We start from the raw sequence: 17,158 nt of genomic DNA, 5'->3' as shown, positions 1-17,158 counted from the left end.
GGGAGATGCTGCTCTGGAGCATCCTCATCCAGGGATGAAGATGTTTTCCTGTGGGATGCAGCAGCAGGGAAACTGAGGCACAAGTGGTGCCGGCAGCAGCTGTGGGGGTTCAGCCCAGCTCCAGAACCTCATAGCAGAGATACGCTTGTGTTTAAATATTAAACAACGGTGATGCTGCACAGGTACCTGTGCACGGATCCACCGTGGATCCCCTGGCACCTGCCCGGGGCCACAGGTGGGGGAGCATCCTCAGGCAGATAAATATTAAATAGCCATAAATATTAAATAAGCAGGAAATGGGGTGCTCCCGGGATGTCCCTTAGCTGGGACATCCACAAGCAGGGGTCAGAGGCTGGCGAGGTGCCGCAGCGCCCGGTACGCCGTCTCCAGGAACTGCTGGAATTTGGCCAGGATGAAGAAGCCGCCGACTTGGTGGTGGAAGGGGGAGGAGAAGGTGGGCAGGGGGTCCTGGTTCTCTGTGGGGTACGTCACCGTGGCCAGGCCCAGGTCCTCCATCTGCAGCCAGGCAGAGGCAGAGGCATCAGCTCCAGGCCTGGAGATGCCCCCCTGCCCAAGTGTGCCCTTCCTGGGGGTGTAGCCCCTGCCCTGCCCACCCATCCCTGTGAGTGCAGCCCCTGCCATGCCCACCCATCCCTGTGAATGCAGCACCCACCCTGCCCACCCACCCCTGTGAATACAGCACCCCATGCCCACCCATCCTGTGAATGCAGCACCCCATGCCCACCCATCCTGTGAATGCAGCACCCCATGCCCACCCATCCCTGTGGGTGCAGCACCCACCCTGCCCACCCACCCCTGTGAATGCAGCACCCACCATGCCCACCCATCCCTGTGGGTGCAGCACCCACCCTGCCCACCCACCCCTGTGAATGCAGCCCCTGCCATGCCCACCCCTCCTTTGGGATGCAGCCCCTGCCATGCCAACCCCTCCTTTGGGATGCAGCCCCTGCTTTTCCCACCTGTCCCCACACAGTCCCCCCTCTGCCCCCTCACCTGCTGCTGGATGTTGGAGGACAGGTTGGCCATGTCCAGCTGCAGGGTCTCCACCAGCCCAGCGTGCCCAGGCAGCAGGGCCTGGATGGTGGCCAGGGAGCTGTGGTAGACGCGGAGCCCGGCACGGATCTGGCTGAAGCAGGTCTCCTGTGGGGGGCATGGCGTGGTCAGTGGGGCCGGGCGTGGCCTCACGGGGGCTCTGGGGTGACAGAGCTGAGCAGCTCAGGGCAGGGGGGGCTGCCTGCACTCACTGCCTGGAAGCTGCGCTTGTGACACTGCTCCAGCGGCGCCTGTGCGATGTCCAGGTCCTGCAGCACCAGCTGCAGCTCGTCCTCCTTGCACAGCTCTAAGGTGTCACACTGCGGACAAAGGGGACAGGGTCAGGACATCAGAGGATCCTGACACCCCCAGCACCCCCTAGCATCCCATCCCTGGGCTATGGGACCCTGTGCAGCCCAGCCAGGAGGAGGGAGGGGATGGAGTGGACCCTGTGCTGCCCTGGCAAGTGTGTACCACGAAAGTCACCACGTGTCCCTGTGGGTGCCCCAACACCCGGGGGCTGAGCCTTGGGCACTGCAGGGGACCCTGCTGGCTCCTGGCCCTGCGGTGCCGATAAGGGCAGGGAGGGGAAGGTCACCTTATCTGTGACCTCACAGCGGCTGCCATCCCCCCTCCGCAGCATGTGGGACTCACCAGCACGCGCTGCAGCGCAGCCACATCCCCGCGGATCTTGCGGGTGAACTCGAGGTTCCTCTGCAGGAAGAGCTGGAAGTCCTGGTCCCCTGAGAGCTCAGTCAGCGGTGCCCCATGCAGCGCCCGCCACGGCGCCCACAGCAGCACCCCCAGCAGCAGCGCCAGCCCACCTGCGGGGACAGCGGCTCAGCGCCCACCTGACACCCCAGGGAGCCCCGACCCTCAGCCAGGATGGGCTCAGCAACCACGACCACCCTGGGGATGGTGGCAGCAGCGTGGCCTGGGGAAGGGGCAGAGACCCCAAAAGGGGAGAGGGACCAGTGTTCCCTGCCTCTGACCAGTGCTGAAGGCAGCAGCAGGGGGCTCTGGGTGCGTGGGTGAGGCAGGTGCTACAGGTAGGGTGGGTTTATGGGTGCTCTGGGTGCTCTGGGTGCAGTGGGGACAGTGGTTGCTGTTAGAGTCACCACTGTTGGAGTGGGTGCTCTGGGTGCAGTGGGTGCTGTGGCTGTGGGGGCAGCGGGTCCTATGGGCAAAGTGGCTTTGGGGGTGGTTTGGGAGCAGTGGGAGATGGGGGTGCTGCAGTGGGTGCTGGCTACTCACGGGTGAGGAAGCACATGGCGAGTGCCCGGCTCGGTGTCTCCTCCTCTGTGCGGTGCGGCCCTGCCCAGCCCGGCCCGGCTCCGCTCTCTCCTGCCTGCCTGTGCTCATTGATCCGGGGGCATTTATAGCGCACGGGCCTCGGGGATTCTCACCGATGAGGCAACAGCGTGATTGCTTCACTGCCTTAATCACAGCATGCAAATCTCTCCAACCGAGTGCTCGACCACGGCCACGGCGTGGGGCTTTCCCGGTGGGCAGCGGTGCCCCTCGGTGTGGCTGCGGTGGCCCGGTGGAGCCCAGGCACTGAGGTGGGTGCCGGGACAGGGCAGGTGGTGCCCTGGTGACTCATTAACCTGCTCGCAGGGCTCCCACTGCACTGGCCAGGTGGGCCAGTGCCCAGCACTGCAGGGTCATGTGCAGGGTCACTCACAGGGTCACTCGCAGGTGACCGGCCAAGGGGATGGTGGCTTCTTGCTGCTGCTGTCACTCTGGGATTGTCCCCACGCCCAGCCCACGTGGGCAGCACCCCCTGCCAGCTGCCCCAGACCCTCACCCTGGCATCAGGGCAGGTGTTGGTGGTGTGACCTTCATGGTGGTGGCACCAGCTGGAGGTGACCAAAGTGACATCCGGCCCAGGAACCTGCCCAGGGCTGTGGCAGCACCACGGGGCCAGATCCTGCCCTGCTGGGCGCTGTGGGGCCGGGTTCTGCCCGTAGCACCAAGCACCGGCCGCACCGGGCTGCCTCCACCTACGAGGGCCCAGCCCCCCTTCTGCCCCTACAGGACAGAGGCTTCCAGGGCAGCCCTTGGCAAGGGTTGGCTGTTCCCGGCCCCGTTGCTCTGACGAGGGAATTTTGGCTCGTGCCGGTTCCCGCAAGTCCTTCCAGGATGTGTTGGGCGGGTGCCAGCTGGCCGGCTCCTGCCCGGCACGGGCTGGCCGGGGCACGGGAGGCGCCCGCTCCCCTCACAGGGTGAGCCCAGGGCAGCGTCGGGCTGGGGAGGCTCTTTCTGCACCCCTGACCCCTGTCTGGGTCCCATCGCTGCCCTCCTGGAGGCTGCGTGGACAGTGATGGGGACAGGGATGGGGACAGGGACCCCATTCTCTGCAGACTGCAGATGTTGGCCACGGGGATGGGTCACACACCCCATGGCGTAGTTTGTGGGGTACAGTTTTTGGGGTACAGTGTGTAGGGTACAGCCACAGCACCAATCCCAGAAGCTGGAAGTCCTGGAAGCTGCTGCCTCCAGCTGAGAAATAAACCTCCTTGAACTGCAGCCAGTCCATGAGCACCCAGCAGAGCCTTCCTGGCACAGCCGGGTGTTAACTGGGAAACCTCTGGTGACCTCCCTTCACACCTGGCAGCACTAAACGTTCTGCCCTCGGGATGTGGGAAGGGACCTTGGCAGTAGAGGCTGTTCATGGGATTTTTGGGAGAAACAGCCCCCCCAAGCTGTGTCTGTCCCCACCCTGGAGCCAGGGAGAGCCGGTGGCCATGGAGGGGCTCGGCATGGTCCCCTCAGTCTGAGCACCCACAGGATCACCCCGGAGCGGATCTGCCCTCTCAGCAGGATGGTGCTTTCAGGAATTGTGATGGGGGCGTGGGGAGATTGAATCAGCGCCCAAAGGCCCTGTCAGCTTTCCAAGGAAGGATGTGGTTTCAAATCTGAAACTGTGGGTGTTGGTGGGGGGGGGGGGAAGGTGCTGGCCCAGCAACACCCCCCCACCACCACGGGGCCAGAGCTGCTCAGTCCAGGGACTGTCCTGGGCACCCACCCCGTTGTTTCTGCCTCGTGGTCACTCTTCCTCTTCCCAGGGCACAACCCGGGCACCCTCAGCCCCTTCCTGACATCTGCCAACACAGCAGTGCTCCTGGGATGTCCCCGTGTCCCCAGAGCCAGCCCCCCTGGCCGGGCTCTTGCCTTCTTTGGTGTCCCCCAGAGCAGGAAGGGGCTGGGACAGCCCCGCTCTTGACCTGCAGCCCAGGCTGCCCTCCCGGCAAGGGCGTGGCTGGGAATTCCCAGATTTGCTCAGGGAGCTCATCCCAGATGCTGATGGGACCCACCTGGACCATGTCCCCTGTCACCATCACCCCCAGGGCTGGTGCTGTGGGGCACAAGGGGGGCTCTGTGCCTTTCCCAATGAAATCCTCCTGGGATACCATCCTGGAGCTGCTGGGGCCACTCCCAGCACCGAGACAAAGCTCCAGGCCCCCAGATCTAGTTCCATCTCTGGTGCCTAGCCCCAGGGAGAGAGCAGAGACCCCAAAGCAGCCCCCTGCCCTCTCCCCATCCCAACAAACCCAAAGCAGGAGCCACCCAGGCTGGCGTTTTTTCCATCTTTTATTTTAAAAGTCATAATTGAAGTTTAACAAAGTTTGACCCCGTTGTTGTCGTAGGAGCTGGGGGGGCACCAGTGGAGACCCCACTCCTGCTCCCTCCAGCCCCGCTCCCCTCGCAGCCCCCCCGGCATCGACTCCGATGTCACCACAGGGATCCTTTCAAGGATGTTTATTGGGGAGGGGGTCCCACCACAAGTGCAGGTGGTCAGGGGGTGTGGGCCCAGGGAACCCCCCGTGTCCCCTCCCACAGTACAGACATGCAGGGATTTATAAAAGGGGGTCTGGGGGAGGACGGAGGGCCCTGCTCAGCCACCATCTGTCCAAGGGACAAATAAAAAAGTACAGCCAGGGCCCAGGGTCATGGAAAACCATCATCATCGTCCTCTGCCATCTCCTTGGCAAACTCCAGGTCCTGCTGCTCACGCTCCCGGCGCTCCTGGAAAGCAAAGGCCGAGGTTGGTGGCAGGTGGGGACAGGAGCCACGTCCGTCCCGTGGCCACAGCAGCTGCAGAGACCCCGGTGAGACCTCACCTCTGCAGATTCCAAGTCCTTGTTGTAAGATTTGGGTGGGAACCTCATGGCCTGGAGAAGAGGAGGAGGAGCTCAGAGCTGAGCCAGCCCCGAGCAGTGTCCTGCTGTCCCCACAGGGAGCTGGGGACACGCTGTGCTCACCTTCACGGACATGTTGTGGATGTCAAGGCAGAAGGAGATGCGCTGGTGGAAGGCCAGCTGGGGCTCCCGCGTGGAGTAGATGTCGATCATCTCCTTGGACTGCACGTAGCCCTTCTCGTGGTTGATGCTGGCCTCGATCACGCCGTCCCGGATGGCCTGCGAGCCCGGGCACGGGGAGGGCACGGGGTGTCCCCGAGGGCTCACAGAGCGCCCTGAGTGTCCCCAGTTTTCCCTGGAGGAGCCTCAACCCAAACCCAACGGTGCTGCGGGGAGGGGGTGAGGGGGAACGGGGCAGGGCGGGGAGCTGTGGGCACCCCGGGGCCCCACAGGGCCGTGTGGGAGTCCCTGTGCTGGTACCTTGGCAACGATGAACTCGGCGTCCTCGGGGCTGTCCAGCTGCAGCTTCTGGGCGATGTCGGCCAGGGAGATGCGGGAGTAGGAGAGGCTGATCATGCGGACACCTGCAGGGGGGAGGGAATGGGATGCAGCCCCCAGGCCTGCCCAGCCTGGCCGGGGTCCCCAAACACCCTCCTACCTGTCTTGATGACGTTGTGCCTCAGCCGAATGATCAGGGTGTAGGTGCCATCGGCCTGGAACTTGTCCCCAAACTGGTCAAGGACTTGGTTGAACTTGGCCAGGTTCCCCGTCCTGACAGCTGGAGGGAAGAAGGTGGGAATGGGGGAAGGAGAAAGGCTGGGGAAAGCAAGTCAGGCTGGCTGACTTCCTCCTTCTCCTCCTTCCCAAGTGGCATCCAAGTCCCATCAAGGGGTGAGAATTCCCACTGGGACCCTTCCCACTCAGGATATTCCATGAATCTCTGACACTGCAGGAAGGACAGAGACAGGCAGGGGTGGGCAGCCATACCCTGGGTCAGCAGGAAGTAGGGCATGAGCGAGCGCTTGAGCGAGGGCTGCCGGAACTGGAGCCTGTCTGGGATCTCCCCGAGGAGCAGCTCCACCACGATGAGCAGCTTGTGCACCTGGGCCAGACAGAGACCCTGAGTGAGCCCCCACAGGGCCTGAAACCATCCCTGGCCCTGTGCACTCCGAGAGGTCTTGCACCCATCCCTGTGTGGCACAAAACCCAGGAGATCCCAAACCTGTTCCTTTCCCTGTGGGGCCTGGAAGGTCCCAGATTTGTCCCTGGGAAGTTCCAAACCTAGGAGGTCTTGCACCTGTCATCCCTGCAGGGAGGTCTCAAATGTGTCCTTTGAGATCCCACACCTGTTCCTGCAGGGCCAAACCCTGGGAGGGTCCCAGATCTCATCCTGGAAGGTGCCAGGCCTGGGAGGTCCCAGAACCGTCCCCGTGGAGCCCAACCCTGGGGAGTCCTAAATTCCAGGGGACCTGACTCCATGGGAGTCCCAAACCTGTCCCCAGCATGTCCCAAACCTGGGAGGTCCCAAACTAAACTCAACAGGACTTGACATCCCTGAAGGTCTCAAGCCTGGAAGCTCCCAAACCTGGGAAGTCCCAGACCAAACTCCACGGGGCCTGACATCCCAGAAGGTCCCACATCCAAGCCCTGTGAGACCCCAACCCTGAGGGGTCTCAGACCCAGCCCAGGGGGCCGTGCCCCCTCCCCGCTCACCGTCTGCTTGAAGCCCACGGCCGTGTGCTGCGGGGCCTTGCGCAGGGCGTTGGTCATGGTGCGCCGCGCCTCCGAGTACTCCAGCTGGATGGCCTTGATCCGCCCTGCGCCCACACGGGGCGGGTGGGGAAAGCCACGCAGTGAATCCAACCTGACCTACACGGATGGGGCTCCAAATCCTGCCTGGAAGCCCCACCTCCAGCTGCTCAAAGGGGTTCTCTGAGGAACCGGAGCTGTCGGAGCGGGGTGCAGGAGCCGGGGCGGGCGCCGAGCCCCGCTCTCACCTGTGTAGTACAGGTACCGAGCCCACTCGTTGTTGTTGGCCTGCTCGGGGAACACGGATTTGGAGACGAGCTTCTCGGCCTGGTCGTAGAGGTTGTAGTGGAGGTAATTCCTCAGGAGCAGGTTCAGGAGCGTGGCCTGGCCGTCGGCGTCGTGGCGCAGCGTGGCCGTGCGGAGCCGGGCGTGCAGGAAGCTGCGGGGTGGGACAGGGAGTCAGGGAAGGGGGAGGAAAACAGCGGGATGGAGCTGAGGGACAGGAGCCATCCCACCTCCGGACCACGTCGAGTTTGTTCAGGAACTCGTAGATGCGGGAGTGGTAATAGTAACACTTGGCCACCACCAGGTCCAGGGCCCGGCGGTTCTGGGAGCTGATCTTCTGCATCAGGTCATCGGACACCTTCTGAGCCTGCAGGAGGGAAAGGGAGGTCAGAGCAGGGGGATTGATCCCAGGAGGGGCAGAGACCACCTGGGCTGTGGGGCTGAGCCTGGGGGAGCAACCGAACACTGCTGGGACGTGGGGCAGAGGCAGGGGATGCCCAGGGAGCAGGAGCACTGCAGGGGCAGCTCAGGGGGCTCACCTCGGGGTACCTCTTGCTGTTCATCAGGTAGATGACGAGTAGCAGCTGCAGGTAGGCCTCCACCTCTGGCAGGAGAGGGGCTGAGGCTGCTTTCCCTGTCCGTGGGCGGAACTGCAGCTCAGCTTCTGTGTCCATGGACTGAGGGGAGAGAGAAATTCTGGATGCCTGTCCCTGTGTGGAGACAGCTCTGCTCCAGGCGTGACAGGAGCCAGTTGTGGACTGCAAGAACCTGTCCTTGCTCACACGTATGTCTGAGCAGATGGGCTGCTCATCCCCAGTGTCACCAAACCCCACTGCCCTACTCAGAGGCTCCTTGGAGAGGGAAAGAATCATAAAAATCAAGAGTTTTTTGGATTGGAGGGGCCTTCATGTTCATCCAGTCCCACCCCCTGCCATGGGTAGGGACACCTTCCACTAAACCAGGTTGATCCAAGCCCCATCCAATCCAGCCACAGACACTTCCAGGGATGGGGCAGCCACAACTTTCCTGGGAAATCCATTCCAGTGCTTAGCTGTCCTCACATGGAAGAATTTCTGGCCAATATCTCATCTAATCCTGCCCTCTTGTCAGTGGCAAGCCATTCCCCCTTGTCCTGTCACTCCAGGCACTTGTAAATAATCCCTCTCCATCTTTCCTGTTGCTTCTTCAGATACTGGGAGCCCACACTTAGATCATCCCTAAACCTTCTCCTCTTCAGGCTGAACAATCCCAATTCTCCCTGTCTCTCCTCACAGCTGAGCTGCTCCATCCCTTTGATTATCCTCTGGATTCACTCCTACAGCTCCACACCCCTCCAGTGCTGAGACCCCTGAGCTGGGGCAGCTCTGCTGGGGGTGTCCCCAGGGCAGGGCAGAGGCGAGAGCAGGCGTCTCCTCCCCACTCCTGTCCCTACCTCCTCCAGGAATCCCAGCAGGAAGTCCCTGACGGCGCAGTTGGAGGTGAAGAAGCCGTGGATGGCCTTGTGCAGCACGTTGGGGTTGAGGCGGCGGGAGGTGGAGGGCAGAGCCCGCAGCGCCCGCAGGACGTAGCGCGGCTCCTTCCCCGACACCGCCTTCTCCAGCTGCTTCACGTGCTCCTTGATGTCTGCGGGGGCACATGGACACCCCTCACCCCAAATCCTCCGCCTGGAGCATCCCGGAGCAAAGCCAGGGCTGCCCCCTCCTGCCCCTGTGCTGTTCTGAGGTCCCTCTGGCCATGGCCTCGGTGTCCCCTGTGGCCTGACCTGCCCTCAGGGCTGTCTCTGCTTGGAGCACCGGGCTGGTGAGGCCCTTGCAGAGTTTTCTGCCTCCTCCCGAAGGGCCCCAGCCTCCCTCTGCACCCCTGTGGGGTCTGCAGCCCCCCCTGGCCCTCACAGCCTGTCCCCAAAACACACCCTCACCTCTGAGAGCTGCCCCAATTCCCTTCCACAGTGATCCCCCAAAACACAACTCCATCTCCCCTTCTTTAGCGACTGCCCCCAAAACCAACCTCTGCCTTCCTTTCCCTCACACACCGCCCCAAATACCTTTCTCCAGTGTCTCCTTCACAGACAACACACCTCCCCTCTCCCTTTCCCTCTCTGTGCCCCCGAAATCCCTTTCCCCAGTGACACCCCCCAAACACCCCCCCTTTCTCACATGCTGCCCCCCAACTCCCCTTCCCCAAAGTGTTCCCCCACCCTAAGCTCACCTCTCATTTCTCTTTCCCTCTTTTCCAACTGTCCCCCCACACTGATCCCGCCATTCCCCTCCTCCAACACCTTTCCAGCCCCTTTCCCACCCCCTCTCAGGTATTCCCACCCTGACCCCCTCCCCAACCCCCTCAGGGCTTCCTATACCGCCCCCCAGCCCCTTTCCTCCAGCATTCCCCCTCTCAGGGGTTCCCCTGATCTGTGCCAGGTCCCTTCTACCCCCAAGACCCCCCAGTTCCCCCCCCATCGCCACAGACACCCCCATTACAACAACACCCCCCCCTCACCCTCCAGCGTGATCGCGTCCAGCTCCCGCTGCGGCTGCCGCTCTCCGGCCGCCTCGGGGGCCACCGGCGCCGCCTCCTCGTGCATCTCAACGTCGGGGGGGGCGGGCGGGGGTCCCTCCGGGGGTGCCTTGGCCTTGTCGCCGCGGCGGCGGGACGCGCCGTCCTGCTTCATGGCGTGACACTGCACAACGGGCCGCCAGGCGCGACCAGCCGAGCGCCGAGCGACTCACGATCGTCTCCTTCCGCCTTTCGCTCGGCCGTTTCCGCGGTTGCTCGGGTTGTTCCGCCGCGCTTTCGGCTATCTCGGGTGGCGCTCGGAGAATTCCGTCGCGCCCGCTCTCCGAGACGCTCTCGGGTATTTCCGTCTTCGCTCGTAGATTTTCGCCACAATCTCGGGCGTTTTGGCCGAGCCCTCTCGGAGTCTTTCGGCATTGATCGGCTTCTTTCGCTTCACTCCCTCGGGGATCTCCTTCGGGAGTTTCCGCCGGGCGCTGAGCTGTTCCCGCCTTTGGGGGGCGCGCGCGAGAGCGAGTCTTCGCTGAGGCGCAGCGCGAGGTCCCGTGAGGGGCTTGGCTGTGACGGGGGATCCCCGAAGGGTCCCATGAGTCGCCGAGGATTCTGTGAGGGATCCCATGAGGGGCCGCCCTGTGACCAGGTCGGGAATGCCGTATGTCCCGTGAGGGGCTTGGCTGTGCCGGGGGTCCCCGAAGGGTCCCATGAGGCGCCGAGGATTCTGTGAGGGATCCCATGAGGGGCCGCGCTGTGACCAGGTCGGGAATGCCCTGTGTCCCGTGAGGGGCTTGGCTGTGACGGGGGATCCCTCTGAAGGGCCCCGTGAAGGGCCGCGCTGGGGCCAGGTCAGGAATGCCGCCCTATGTCCCGTGAGGGGCTGGGCTGGGATCAGGGATCCCGTGAAGGGTCCCATGAGGGGCCGCGCCTGGGCCGGGTCGGGAATGCCGCCCTATGTCCCGTGAACGGCTTGGCTGTGCCGGGGATCCCCTGAAGGGTCCCGTGAGGGGCCGCGCTGGGGCCAGGTCAGGAATGCCCTGTGTCCCGTGAGGGGCTTGGCTGTGACGGGGATCCCCTGAAGGGTTCCGTGAAGGGCTTGGCTGTGACGGGGGATCCCGTGAAAGGTCCCGTGAGGGACCGGGCTGGGGCCAGGTCGGCGATCCCGTGTCGGAGACCCCTGAGGGGCTGCACTGGGACCGGAGATCCGTGAAGGGTCCCTTGTGGTCCGTGTGGGGTCGGGCTGGGACCGAGGATCCCGTGAGTGGTCTGGTGAGGAGGCGGGATGTGGGCTGGGAGCAGGGGTCCCACGAGGGGCCAGGTTGAAGCTGGCGGTTCTGTGAGGGATCTGCTCTGAGACTGAGGCCAAAGGGTCCCATGGCGGTTCCAGATTTGGGCTGGGCTACCCTTGCAGCTGTTGCAAGGCAGAGCCTGGCCCTGGATCTGGAGGTCCTCCCAGAGCCCTCACTGCACAGGTGAGCAGTGCTTCCCCTTGCTGCAGGCACCCCTGGCCTCCAGGGACCCTCCCAAGGCCCCACGGCCTGAGGGACCCTCCGACTTTCCCCCAGGGCTAAGTGCCTGTATTTTTCCTGACGAACATCCCAAGCTTGTCAGATGTGCTGTGCGACCAAAACCATATAAAATTAAGACACTGACTTTGAGAACACTCAGTTGTATAGCAAGAAGTTCCTCTTTATTTATAACGTGGTAATGAGAGTATGGTTGCTGTAAAGTGCCGCCTGTGTCCCTCGAACATCTCAGGGATGATGGCAATGTTTGGACCAGTGAGGTGTTAGTGAAACAAATCGACTTTGATATCCAGCCTTTAATATCCATAATGAGTTTTCCTGCCTTAAATCTGCATTTGTGAGGCAGAGCAGCATTGAGGATCAACAAGGATGATATCAGGATGGAAAACTATCTTGTCAGCAGAGATTTCCCAACCCTTTACCCAGGGTTTCCCTGGGCAGGGCCAGGTACCTCCTACTCAGAGCCACTCAGGAGGCTGAGGGCGTACAGGGCCACAAACAGGGCAGCCACAGCCTCGAAGGGCTGATCCGTAGGGACAGCTGATCCATCTTCCTGGAGCTGCACTCCACTCAGCTCCACCAGGGCAATGGTTAACTCCTGATCCTCTGCGTGTGGGAAGAGCAGCCCAGCATCCACAAAGAAAGTCTCCTTCCCCTTATTCAGGTCATGTTTCAGGAGGTTTCCAACCTTCACAGCAACAAAAGAGAAGCAAAATCAGAATTTCAAGCAGTTGTCAACTTGTGATGTCACTATGGAAATGTTATAATTAACATAGCCCCTGCCTCCCCTTGGAAGGAGCCAAGTGTGATGTGTGTTCTCACCAGCTTCAGCTGTTGGGACACAATCTTCCTTTCCAAGGATTCCAGCAGCAGCAGCAGCTGATCCTCCATTAACTCTGCAGAAATAAACTGGGTTTGGATCCCAAACATTGCACCAAGGTTGGTGGTGGGATGGGAGAGCAGGATGGGAAAGAGTGAAGAGGATTGGAAGGGCGATCATTCCTTGTAGGAAATGCTTCTTTGGTTGGAAGATCTTTGGATGTTTTAATGGAAATGATTTATGCAGGCTCACTGTGAGAGTGATCTGGCTGTTACTCACAGAATCACAGAATACTGGGTTAGAAGGGATCTACAAGGATAATGGATGTCCAACTCCCATCCCTGCACAGGACAATCTCAGCAATCCCAGCATGTGCTGAGAGCGTTGTCCAAACCCTGCTGGAGCTCTGTGAGCCTTGGGGCTGTGACCATTCCGTGGGGAGTGTGTTCAATGCCTGGGGTAAGAACCTTTCCCTGATATCCAACCTAACCCTCCCAGACACAGCTCCAGCCATTTGCCTGTGTCCTGTCGCTGGTCACCAGAGCAGAGATCTGGGCTGCCCCTTGGGAGGAAGCTGTGACTGCATTTTGATGGAGCTGGGAGCCCTGGATGGGTGCAGAGGGGATTTCTCTCCTCTCCTCTCCTCTCCTCTCCTCTCCTCTCCTCTCCTCTCCTCTCCTCTCCTCTCCTCTCCTCTCCTCTCCTCTCCTCTCCTCTCCTCTCCTCTCCTCTCCTCTCCTCTCCTCTCCTCTCCTCTCCTCTCCTCTCCTCTCCTCTCCTCTCCTCTCCTCTCCTCTCCTCTCCTCTCCTCTCCTCTCCTCTCCTCTCCTCTCCTCTCCTCTCCTCTCCTCTCCTCTCCTCTCCTCTCCTCTCCTCTCCTCTCCTCATCATGAGAAGAAGGCAGGAGGGAATGGCAGGATTTGGGAGTCATCCCTGCCTTGATTTCCCTCTGAAAGACCCAAAGCCTCACCATGCAAAGCATCAAGGACGTAGGTGATTCCTTCAGCCAGCAGAAGGAGATCACCTCTTGGGAAATGCTGTAAGGTGCTGAACAGGGCTTGTAATTCTGGGCTCTCAGATTTCAGCTCATAACCATCATTTTGCTCAGAAATTTCTTCCATCTGCAAGGAACAAGGAAAAGAAATGTCAGGATTTGAGGGCCGAGGCTTCTGCTTGTGCAGAGCAGAGAGATGTGCTGAGTGTGGATGGACGATTGTGGCACAGGACAGATGACCTGGGCAAGAGGTGTGGTCTGGATGTGTCTGTATTTCTAAATGGTGGCAGTAAGCAAAGCTTCACTTACTTTGTGGCTGAGCTCCTGAAGGAGGTTGTTGTCTCCCATCACAGCTTTGATGGTGTTTAAGACGATGAGCAGCTGGTCAGGAGACAACTCGGGGAAAATTCGGCAGGAGTATTTAACTTCTGTTAGCACCACTCCTAAATTTCCTTGTGAGGGACCTGCAAAGCACAATAAGACCAAATGTGTCACTTGAGTTCTAGGAGGTCACAGGCAGCTCTAAACTCAGAGTTTGAAACACTCGTGTGCGTGTTTTTGGAGTTATATGGAATTGGGACAGTTGTGGTGGCTCAGGGTAGAGCCAAATGCATCTCTCCTGTTGATTTGTTATATGCTGGGAGATTCCACCTTACCCAAAGCAGCTAAAAGTTGTACATGTAGAAGCAGTAAAATGCATTGCTTACCATCAGCTACATAAGCTGCCTTTCTCACAGCTTCTGCTGGGAAATGATCCAGATCTGAAAGAGGATAAAAGGGACAGTTTTCTGTATCAGTCTTCCTTGTGGTCGTCACCAACCCAGTTTCCAACCAGACTCTTCTGAATAGGAAAGGAAAAGAAGCACCAAAACTCTGCTCTTAGAGCCATTTATCAACTGGAGCTTTGCAGCTCCTGAAAAGTAGATCTGAGGCTTCCTCCTTTTTTTTCTTTACTAACTCCTCCCCAAAGAGTGTCATTGACCTAAGATGGTTTATCTGACCTTTCCTAAGTGATTTCTGTCCCTAACACTTCCTCCACCTCTTTGCAGACAAGCTGAGTGTGGCTCTGGTGCCAAGTGTTTCTTCATAAAATGTTCTTCCTCTTCTGCACTGTTTCAGTAATGGAGAAACTGATCATTTCTGGAAGGTGCTTACCCCATGCTCCATCTCTAATTTGTATCGGGATGGTCCTGAAGGCCAGGGTGCAGCCCTTGGGTATGACTATGCTTTGTTTGTCTTCCCTGGTGCTCTGGATAAAGAAAACAGCCAGTTAGAACACCTGGGTGCAGGTGTTGGGGAAGGAAGGAGGGACAAGCCAAACCTGTGCACAGAATGTGGCATAAAGTTTGATCTTGAAGCCTCCATTTGCCTTGGTGGATTCCTTGTAGACAGCCTCCTCCGAGGCTTCGAGGATTTCAGTGACCACGAATAGCCTGATGTTTGTTTTCCGTAGTTGTCGGATGAAGGAATGCTCCGTGTTGATTCCCCTAAAAGAGGAAAAGGTTAGGAGGGGTTTAGAGCACCAGGAGCAGCTGAGGCAGCTGGGGGGGATAAGCCTGTTGAAGAGAAGGCTCGGGGGGATCTCTTCACTCCATTCCCTGCCTAACCTGGCCTAGTTAAGGGAAATTCATGCCCTAAGGTATTAATCTTGGTTTTAGGCTGTTGAGAACCCGTTGTGGACCTGGTGTGTGCTGGAGGGGATGACTTGAGCTCCCTTTGTCATTCCTTACCTTTCTCTTCTCAATGCCTCCAGTGAGTCCAGTGATATGCTCTTCTTCTGTGGAGTAATGGAAAACTCCTTGGATGTGGAGGCACCTCCTTTTAGCTCTACGTTTGCAGGGTCAACAGAAATGCTGAGACCTCCATCAGCTTGGTCAGCACAGGTTTTTGTGAGAGTAAATGGGCTGGAATCTTCATGGATGGACTCTGAAAGAATTCCATGAGTTATGTTAAGCAGGACTACACAGGCTCAGCACTGTGAATCTATCACACAGGAAAGCTGGAACTTGGTAGAGTTCAGCCACAAATGGTTCAAACATATTATCTATGGTATTTGATAAATTTATATTGATAAATTTGGGCTTTACCTATGCTTGTACCATCTCCTCCAGGCAGCAGCACATGATCCAGTGTGAACCCTGTTCGCTGGTAGTAGGGAGCTGGGTGAAATAAGTTTTTTGGTTTGCTTTTTTTTTTCAGGAGATAGAGAGGCCTGAAGTGCTCATTGTCTGCGATGCTCTCAACAGGGACAAATTCCTTGCTTGGATCCATTTGATTTACGATGCATTTGGTGAGTTTTTTAAACATTTTCTGTGGCTGAGGCAAAGCCAAGGGGATTTGTGCCTTGAGAAAGAGGGAACACAAGCTAAGCTTATTTACTTGACATAATAGGAGGACATTGCAACATAGTGTTACTTTAATGATGAAGATGATTTCAAAATAATGATCCCAAATCCCCCTCATTTTTTGAGGACACAAGTTTCACAGGGTTTTTATGGGGAGTGTTTGGGGAGGAAGCAGCAGGAGCTGTGGGTTGTTTGGCTTCGTCCCCCTTTGCTGGTGAACCCCAGTTGTTGTGCAAAGAGAACACAGCTGGCAGCCCCTACTGGTGCCGATTTGGGGGATAAATGTGCCCCAAAATCAAGAGAAAATAGCCCAGCCCAGCCTCATTTAGCAGGCTCTGTTGTTCTGCAGAGGAGAGCTGGAGTTTGAAGACAAGAAGGAAATCCCTGTTTCTTTCCTGAGACAGCTTTATCATAAAGTTTCAGTTTCACTTATCTGGTGCTTTACGGGATGGAGCTGAGGAGGGGAAATTGAGCAATACAGACTGGTTTTGGTTGGAAGGGACCTTAAAGCTCATCCCATTCCTCTCCCTGCCATGGTCAGGTACACCTTCCAGTCTCCCAGGCTGCTCCAAGCCCTGTTCACACTGGTTATAGACACTGTCACTGGATGTGACAGCCACAGCTCCTCAGGGCAACCTGTTCTGAGGCATCAGCATCCTCAGAGGGAGGATCTCTTGCCAATATCAAAACTAATACTGCCCTCTTTGAGTTTAAACCATTCCAAACACCAATGGCCTTGTGTGCTCAAGGTTAGTAGCCCTTGAAGGACTCATTTCCTTGAAGGTCTTCAAGAAGAGAAGAAAAACTAAACAGGAGCACTTAAAGAGAGAACTCCCACAAATCTTCTCCCCTACCCAATGCTCTTGGGTAAAGCACTTGTCTGTTTGTGGGGTGGGGGGCGTGCAGAGCAGGTTGCTGAGGTGTTGTGACCTCAGGAGAGCAGCAGGACTGGGGAGAAGTCCTCTGGCTCTCTGCCAAAAGTGTGGAAGTGTTTGCTAAGTACGGGAACTGTAAATGCCACAGGAAAGTCGCACCCCCACAAAGCCAGAGCAAAGAGTAAATTGATTTCTCTTACCTTGCTAACAGGGGGCTCCCCAAAGCACCACCTGGGCGGGAGGGGTGTTAGACCTGATCCGTGCTGGACGATCCCTGGCTGTTCCCAGCAGCTTATCAGGAGCTGTTCCCAGCTGTGAGATCACTTCAGCAATTAAACATCCTCATCACCAGGGTTCCGCTTCCACAAATCGGCCCCTGCTTGCATAACACTTCCTTTTAAGTCATAGAGCAGAGTCTGTTACAGTGGCTGTGGGTAACTCAAACTTCTACAGATGGAGGAGACAAAAGCCCATTGCTGGAAGTGTCCCAGCCCAGACTGGACAAGAAAATGTCCCTGCTGCTGGCAGCAGGAGGGACTGGATGGGGTTTCCTTACAAGGCTAATCATTTCATTGTTGTGTGATTGAACTTTATACAGCAATGGAACACTGGTGTTCTTTGCTAAATGGAGAAAGGGACTCAGGAAGGGGTATTGGCAAGACATTCCTCCTTGTAAATGTGGGTGATGCCCTGGCACAAGTTTCCCAAAGAAGCTGGGCCTGCCCCATCCCTGGGAGTGTCCAAGGCCAGGTTGGATGTGGCTTGGATCTACCTGGGATAGTGGAAGGTGTCCCTGCCCATGGATGCCTCTGCAGCCTTCAGGGGCCTTCCAACCCGAGCCAGTCCACGTTTCCTGGATACGTT

General features: G+C 58.4%; 3 protein-coding genes across 4 annotated transcripts; all 3 read right to left on the bottom strand.

Annotated features, from left to right (window-relative positions):
* Positions 1–345: 345 nt before the first annotated feature.
* Positions 346–2,323, bottom strand: CSF3 (colony stimulating factor 3). Its single transcript, XM_063404841.1, has 6 exons — positions 2,308–2,323; positions 1,928–1,987; positions 1,708–1,877; positions 1,266–1,373; positions 1,015–1,161; positions 346–516 (listed from the first exon to the last, which is right to left on the bottom strand). Exons 1-6 carry the CDS (start codon positions 2,321–2,323, stop codon positions 346–348), a joined length of 672 nt encoding a protein of 223 aa, XP_063260911.1.
* A 2,306-nt stretch (positions 2,324–4,629) lies between these two features.
* On the bottom strand, positions 4,630–9,912 carry PSMD3 (proteasome 26S subunit, non-ATPase 3). The gene is made up of 12 exons (XM_063403776.1): positions 9,726–9,912; positions 8,662–8,852; positions 7,769–7,906; positions 7,460–7,596; positions 7,193–7,383; positions 6,909–7,012; positions 6,183–6,297; positions 5,854–5,973; positions 5,676–5,779; positions 5,319–5,474; positions 5,178–5,228; positions 4,630–5,082 (listed from the first exon to the last, which is right to left on the bottom strand). Exons 1-12 carry the CDS (start codon positions 9,895–9,897, stop codon positions 5,005–5,007), a joined length of 1,557 nt encoding a protein of 518 aa, XP_063259846.1. The 5' UTR covers positions 9,898–9,912; the 3' UTR covers positions 4,630–5,004.
* Positions 9,913–11,417: 1,505 nt separating this feature from the next.
* Positions 11,418–17,068, bottom strand: LOC134553735 (gasdermin-A3-like). Of its 2 annotated transcripts, XM_063403782.1 has the most exons (10): positions 16,495–17,068; positions 15,162–15,417; positions 14,805–15,000; positions 14,396–14,561; positions 14,230–14,323; positions 13,782–13,835; positions 13,384–13,538; positions 13,051–13,201; positions 12,083–12,156; positions 11,418–11,948 (listed from the first exon to the last, which is right to left on the bottom strand). In XM_063403782.1, the coding sequence occupies exons 2-10, from the start codon at positions 15,379–15,381 to the stop codon at positions 11,715–11,717; spliced, it is 1,344 nt and encodes a 447-aa protein (XP_063259852.1). In that variant the 5' UTR covers positions 15,382–15,417; positions 16,495–17,068; the 3' UTR covers positions 11,418–11,714. The 2 variants fall into 2 exon arrangements, with proteins under 2 accessions (XP_063259852.1, XP_063259851.1); XM_063403781.1 differs by lacking the exon at positions 16,495–17,068 and having other exon boundaries at positions 15,162–15,927.
* Between the last annotated feature and the right edge of the window lie 90 nt (positions 17,069–17,158).

The sequence above is a fragment of the Prinia subflava genome, chromosome 8, assembly GCF_021018805.1.
Source record: "Prinia subflava isolate CZ2003 ecotype Zambia chromosome 8, Cam_Psub_1.2, whole genome shotgun sequence".
In the NCBI taxonomy this organism is placed as follows: Eukaryota; Metazoa; Chordata; class Aves; order Passeriformes; family Cisticolidae; genus Prinia; species Prinia subflava.
This window is presented reverse-complemented; position numbering and strand designations above follow the sequence as displayed.